Source organism: Oncorhynchus keta, chromosome 24 (genome assembly GCF_023373465.1).
Source record: "Oncorhynchus keta strain PuntledgeMale-10-30-2019 chromosome 24, Oket_V2, whole genome shotgun sequence".
Lineage (NCBI taxonomy): Eukaryota > Metazoa > Chordata > Actinopteri > Salmoniformes > Salmonidae > Oncorhynchus > Oncorhynchus keta.
Window position 1 is genome coordinate 14,521,272 of NC_068444.1, and position 7,500 is coordinate 14,528,771.

Here is a 7,500-nt window from a genome sequence, read left to right on the forward strand (position 1 = left end):
CCCTGCTCGTGGGAAGGTGAGGGGCAGTCTTCCTCTGTGACATCATTTCCCTGTGAGAAGGAGAGAGATAGTTGGATTTATTTTGTAGTGTATATTTTACAAGTTTTGTATCTACAGTGGGGCAAAAAGCATTTAGTCAGCCACCAATTGTGCAAGTTCTCCCACTTAAAAAGATGAGAGATGCCTGTAATTTTCATCATAGGTACACTTCAACTATGACAGACAAAATGAGAAAAAAAATCCAGAAAATCACATTGTAGGATTTTTTATGAATTGATATGCAAATTATGGTGGAAAATAAATATTTGGTCACCTACAAACAAGCAACATTTCTGTCTCTCACAGACCTGTAAGTTCTTCTTTAAGAGGCTCCTCTGTCCTTCACTCGTTACCTGTATAATGGCACCTGTTTGAACTTGTTATCAGTATAAAAGACACATGTCCACAACCTCAAACAGTCACACTCCAAACTTCACTATGGCCAAGACCAAAGAGCTGTCAAAGGACACCAGAAACAAAATTGTAGACCTGCACCAGGCTGGGAAGACTGAATCTGCAATAGGTAAGCAGCTTGGTTTAAAGAAATCAAATGTGGGAGCAATTATTAGGAAATGGAAGACATACAAGATCACTGATAATCTCCCTCGATCTGGGGCTCCACGCAAGATCTCACCCCGTGGGGTCAAAATGATCACAAGAACGGTGAGCAAAAATCCCTGAACCACACGGGGGGACCTAGTGAATGACCTGCAGAGAGCTGGGACCAAAGTAACAAAGCCTACCATCAGTAACACACTACGCCGCCAGGGACTCAAATCCCGCAGTGCCAGACGTGTCCCCCTGCTTAAGCCAGTACTTGTCCAGGCCTGTCTGAAGTTTGCTAGAGAGCATTTGGATGATCCAGAAGAAGATTGGGAGAATGTCATATGGTCAGATGAAACCAAAATATAACTTTTTGGTAAAAACTCAACTCATCGTGTTTGGAGGACAAAGAATGCTAAGTTGCATCCAAAGAACACCATACCTACTGTGAAGCATAGGGGTGGAAACATCATGCTTTGGGGCTGTTTTTCTGCAAAGGGACCAGGACGACTGATCCGTGTAAAGGAAAGAATGAATGGGGCCATGTATCGTGAGATTTTGAGTGAAAAACCTCCTTCCATAAGCAAGGGCATTGAAGATGAAACGTGGCTGGGTCTTTCAGCATGACAATGATCCCAAACACACCGCCCGGGCAACGAAGGAGTAGCTTCGTAAGAAGCATTTCAAGGTCCTGGAGTGGCCTCGCCAGTCTCCAGATCTCAACCCCATAGAAAATCTTTGGAGGGAGTTGAAAGTCCGTGTTGCCCAGCAACAGCCCCAAAACACCACTGCTCTAGAGGAGATCTGCATGGAGGAATGGGCCAAAATACCAACAACAGTGTGTGAAGACTTACAGAAAACATTTGACCTCTGTCATTGCCAACAAAGTTTATATAACAAAGTATTGAGATAACTTTTGTTATTGACCAAATACTTATTTTTCCACCATAATTTGCAAATAAATTCATTAAAAATCCTACAATGTGATTTTCTGGATTTGTTTTTCTCATTTTGTCTGTCATAGTTGAAGTGTACCTATGATGAAAATTACAGGCCTCTCATCTTTTTAAGTGGGAGAACTTGCACAAGTGGTGGCTGACTAAATATTTTTTTGCCCCACTGTATATCCATTCATATAGTCTAGGTACATTCCACCAATTCGGTGCCTTTTGAGAAGTGCAACTTGGGTCCAAAAAAACTTGATTTCATCTCATTTAAAAATTCTGTCACAAAGAGCATGTTAAGTGCCAAATTAAGTAACAGGGTTGACGATTTCATCTTAAAATCAGCCATAAATTCCCTTGTGACAGTGGGAATGGAAGCTTGTTGTTTGCAACAGGAGTGCCAATTAAATGGAAGTGTCACTCATCCATACAATATATATTCTAGCCTGTCTATTGTGGGGGAATAATCAGAATTAGGTGGTAACATAGATAAGATGTTTTATATTCATTATATGCTTGTGAGTTACTTCTCATCAGAATGTCTATTTTTGGATAATACTGTTGGCCGGTTGCAGTTATCTGTTCTCTGACATGGGGTCAGTTACTTGGGCCGCAGAGGGGGGAGGGGTCAAGCTTGTCTTCGTATGTAAACATATCTTTTAAATCAATTATCTCTTGGCTCCACAATGTCTGTGTGCTAGTCACTGTGTCTCTGTGATCTTGTCAAGGAGGGATGCATTTGATATATGCCTGTTGATAGGACTATAAAACAAAACCTGAGAGCGAGAAAAGAACATCGTTTAGGAGACAAAGCTGAACGATAATTTATAGCCAATGCTGTCTGGCTATGTGTGTCTTTGCTATAAAGGATCTCAGTTGCAATGTGTAAGGACTCTCAGAGAATTCATTGATAGACACTGAATTGATCTGAGAGTCACAGGGATGTGATGGAGCTCATATAATTAAAGATGGACTTTATGATAACTCTGATTTGTGTGTGGTTTGCTCTCATGATTTGGTAAATACAGGACATTTCCACAACACTATCTATGGGTAACAGGGTTGACATGTTATCCTCGACCCGCTCAGTTTTCCACCACAAAATAAAACATTAAAATGGCCAAAAAGAGTAGAACCAGCTCAACTGATTTAACTCTATGATTTGACTATTTGATTTTTAGGAAATCTAAAGATACATTGAACAAGGAATAGTTTGACCATATTAAAACGAGAGTTCAGTTCACGTAACAGGGTTGACCTTAAAATGAGGGACAGATGTAAAATGAATCACTGTGACAGTGCAAGGGGTTTTACACCGTCTAGGCTGTTAGGCATAGGTAATGACTCAAAGGTAATGACTCAAAGGTAATGACTCATAGGTAATGACTCAGGGGTAATGACTCAAAGGTAATGATGCATAGGTAATGACTCAAATGTAATGACTCAAATGTAATGACTCAAAGGTAATGACTCAAAGGTAATGACTCAAAGGTAATGACTCAAAGGTAATGACTCATAGGTAATGACTCATGGGTAATGACTCAAAGGTAATGACTCAAGGGTAATGACTCAAGGGTAATGACTCAAGGGTAATGACTCATAGGTAATGACTCATAGGTAATGACTCATAGGTAATGACTCAATTGTAATGACTCATAGGTAATGACTCATAGGTAATGACTCAGAGGCAATGACTCATAGGTAATGACTCATAGGTAATGACTCATAGGAAATGACTCAAAGGAAATGACTCATAGGAAATGACTCATAGGAAATGACTCAAAGGTAATGACTCAGAGGTAATGACTCATAGGCAATGACTCATAGGCAATGACTCATAGGTAATGACTCATAGGTAATGACTCATAGGTAATGACTCATAGTTAATGACTCATAGTTAATGACTCAAAGGTAAAGGCCCAGGAGACAGGAACGCGGTGCAAACAAAGAGGCTTTTATGAAGAAAATGAAAATGACATCCTGGTTCTTGCAGAGCTCTACAGGGTCAGACTTTAACATAAAGTCGACAGGACAAGCCAAAAGCTTAAGCGCTGCAAATCATTTCGGTCCTGGCCATACCTCACGTGACGTGTGCTCTCCAGAATGCTCTCCCCACAGAGTCAGAGCGGCACACCTTTAAGTCTTTAGGCAGTCAATTAGAGGGCTGCCCCACCCTCGTTAAGGGAACAGTGCTGGAGAGTGCATTCCACGTGCTGGCTAGGCTTGGCTCTTCTGCACCACAATCTCTACTAACATTAAATAAATCATCATCTTCAGAAAGGAATTTGTCAAAGCAACAAAAAAAACTTTACAATGATGGTGCACTCTTGGTGGAACGACCCTACTACACAGGCACTCTTGGTGGAACGACCCTACTACACAGGCACTCTTGGTGGAACGACCCTACTACACAGGCACTCTTGGTGGAACGACCCTACTACACAGGCACTCTTGGTGGAACGACCCTACTACACAGGCACTCTTGGTGGAACGACCCTACTACACAGGCACTCTTGGTAGAACGACCCTACTACACAGGCACTCTTGGTGGAACGACCCCACTACACAGGCACTCTTGGTGGAACGACCCTACTACACAGGCACTCTTGGTGGAACGACCCCACTACACAGGCACTCTTGGTGGAACGACCCCACTACACAGGCATTCTTGGTGGAACGACCCCACTACACAGGCACTCTTGGTGGAACGACCCCACTACACAGGCACTCTTCGTGGAACGACCCTACTACACAGGCACTCTTGGTGGAACGACCCTACTACACAGGCACTCTTCGTGGAACGACCCTACTACACGGGCACTCTTCGTGGAACGACCCTACTACACATGCACTCTTGGTGGAACGACCCTACTACACAGGCACTCTTCGTGGAATGACCCTACTTCATATACTCTTCGTGGAACGACCCTACTACACAGGCACTCTTGGTGGAACGACCCTACTACACAGGCACTCTTCGTGGAACGACCCTACTACACGGGCACTCTTCGTGGAACGACCCTACTACACATGCACTCTTGGTGGAACGACCCTACTACACAGGCACTCTTCGTGGAACGACCCTACTTCATATACTCTTCGTGGAACGACCCTACTACACAGGCACTCCTCGTGGAACGACCCTACTACACAGGCACTCTTGGTGGAACAACCCTACTACACAGGCACTCTTGGTGGAACGACCCTACTACACAGGCACTCTTCGTGGAACGACCCTACTACACATGCACTCTTCGTGGAACGACCCTACTACACGTGCACTCTTCGTGGAATGACCCTACTACACATGCACTCTTCGTGGAACGACCCTACTACACATGCACTCTTCGTGGAATGACCCTACTACACATGCACTCTTCGTGGAACGACCCTACTACACATGCGCTCTTTGTGGAACGACCCAACTACACATGCACTCTTCGTGGAACGACCCAACTACACATGCACTCTTCGTGGAACGACCCTACTATATATGCACCTCTGAATCCTGCTCGTCTGACACAGCGACTGAGAAGTTCTGTTCTTTTGGTTCCATGGGTAGCTCCTGAGAGAGACAAAAAAAAGAGGGAGGGAGAAAGAAAGAGGGGGGGTTATTCTCTATGTCAGAGATTTCAACAAGCCACTTCTCTAGGTGTTCCCTCACTCTCTCCACCCCTGTTCTCCCTTCTCTCCCCCGTCTCACTTCCCCATCCTGCTGTGAGGGTCCCCGGCTCTCCATGGGTGCATCCTGGTTCTCCTCCCCCTCTGCTTCTCCCCCCTCCTCCCCCTCTACCTCCCCCTCCGGCCCAGCCAGGTAGGAGCCAGACATGGAAGACAGGGTGTCAGTGCTGATCTGAGAGTGATGGCTGTGGGACGAAGCCATGGACATGACTGACTGGGCCAGGCTACTGCTCACTTGGTCTGAGAGGGGGAGAGACAGAGAGAAGAAGAGACAATTAACAATGTATTATAATTTGACACATTTTCTATTGCCCAATGGCCACCCCCTAGCAGGGCCTGCCAGCCAGCCCCAGCAGAAGGCCCACCTTCAGGGGAGGTGATGGTGGAGGAGAAAGGTGTCCCAGTACAGGAGGACTGGTCGATGGCTCCAGACGAGGATAGAGTCAGATTCTCACTCTCTGGAGTTACACCACTCTGGAACAGAGAGCAGACAGAATAAGGTCAAACACACACACACCGGAGACAGACAGACACCAACAGTCACGCACACACTGTGTCACTGTACCTCGGGTTGTTGTTTCCGGCGGCAGGCCTGAACTTCTGATTCACTGCGTTCTGACTTCTCGTCCTCCTCCTCGGGCAGCACCGAAGAATTCTGGGAGAGAGACCTGACACATCCCATAATGTAGCAGTCAGAAACATAAACACCACAACAAACACTCACAACACTACCTTTGTCCTGAATGAAAGATATTCTATTCGCTAAACCTTTAAAAGTCCTAGGAAATTAATTCCTATTCAAATATACAGTATGTTTGTATGTGTTTATGCATCCCAAATGGCACCCTATTCCCCATGAAGTGCACTACTTTTGACCAGGGCCCATAGGGTAGTGGTCAAAAGTTGTGCATTATTTAGGGAATTTGGTGTCATTCGGGACACAACCTGTGTCTTCAAGTGTATGCTACTCTCACTTGGAGCCGCTCTTCTTCAGTTTGAGTCCCTGGCTGGAGTTGGAGTGGTCCAGGGGGGACATGGAGCGTGCCGGGGCGGGGTGGGGCTCACTGCTATAGTGGGGCAGGGTCCCTGAGACGTGGCCCCCAGAGAGTTCCTGCAGAGGGGGAGCCGAGGGAGACACGCTCAGGGGCCCGTTCAGAGCCTCCAGGAGAGACACGGCCTCATAACCTGGGGGGATGTGGTCTGACGCCTGGGATGAACGAAAAAAGGAGATGAGATGTCATGTTGCTATACGCTGTATTTATAAAGAAAAAAAGCTGTGTATGTATGTATATATCATACCGAGTGTTCCTCTGAGTCGGAGGTCTGGGAGGTGATAACGGGGTTAAACCCGGCAGGAGAGAGAGGACTCAGCTTCTTCCTCATGGCTCGGATCTGCAGCAGGGCCCGGAACGCTAAGGACACATGATAACATCACTAAAACGCCCACATCAGTAGAATTCCATTTTTTCGAGTTGAAAGGTGGCCAGAGTTTACCCATGATGCTGCACAACAATGTAAGTCCCAGTACCCCCTGTATATAGTCTCCACATTGACTCTGTACCGTAACACCCTGTATATAGCCTCCACATTGACTCTGTACTGGTACCCCCTGTATATAGTCTCCACATTGACTCTGTACCGTAACACCCTGTATATAGCCTCCACATTGACTCTGTACTGGTACCCCCTGTATATAGCCTCCACATTGACTCTGTACCGGTACCCCCTGTATATAGCCTCCACATTGACTCTGTACCAGTACCCCCTGTATATAGCCTCCACATTGACTCTGTACCGGTACCCCTGTATATAGCCTCCACATTGACTCTGTACCGGTACCCCCTGTATATAGCCTCCACATTGACTCTGTACCGGTACCCCCTGTATATAGCCTCCACATTGACTCTGTAACGGTACCCCCTGTATATAGCCTCCACATTGACTCTGTACCGGTACCCCCTGTATATAGCCTCCACATTGACTCTGTACCGGTACCCCCTGTATATAGCCTCCACATTGACTCTGTACCGGTACCCCCTGTATATAGCCTCCACATTGACTCTGTACCGGTACCCCCTGTATATAGCCTCCACATTGACTCTGTACCGGTACCCCCTGTATATAGCCTCCACATTGACTCTGTACCAGTACCCCTGTATATAGCCTCCACATTGACTCTGTACCGGTACCCCCTGTATATAGCCTCCACATTGACTCTGCCATTTATAGCCTCCACATTGACTCTGCGACCCCCTTACAGTCATGTGTGCATACATTGACTCTGTACGTACCC

At 46.1% G+C, this 7,500-nt stretch overlaps 1 protein-coding gene across 7 annotated transcripts in view; it reads right to left on the reverse strand.

Moving 5' to 3' along the window:
* Nucleotides 1-7,500, reverse strand: part of LOC118357686 (E3 ubiquitin ligase RNF157-like) — a 36,271-nt gene that overhangs the window by 11,559 nt on the left and 17,212 nt on the right. For all 7 annotated transcript variants that reach the window (XM_052477841.1, XM_052477840.1, XM_052477845.1 and 4 more), the window contains exons 10-16: nt 6,507-6,619; nt 6,182-6,414; nt 5,773-5,875; nt 5,573-5,681; nt 5,230-5,447; nt 5,026-5,091; nt 2-50 (exon numbers count right to left, since the gene is read on the reverse strand). In XM_052477841.1, the coding sequence (XP_052333801.1) occupies nt 2-50; nt 5,026-5,091; nt 5,230-5,447; nt 5,573-5,681; nt 5,773-5,875; nt 6,182-6,414; nt 6,507-6,619 (891 nt within the window). The remainder of the gene's footprint in view (nt 1; nt 51-5,025; nt 5,092-5,229; nt 5,448-5,572; nt 5,682-5,772; nt 5,876-6,181; nt 6,415-6,506; nt 6,620-7,500) is intronic.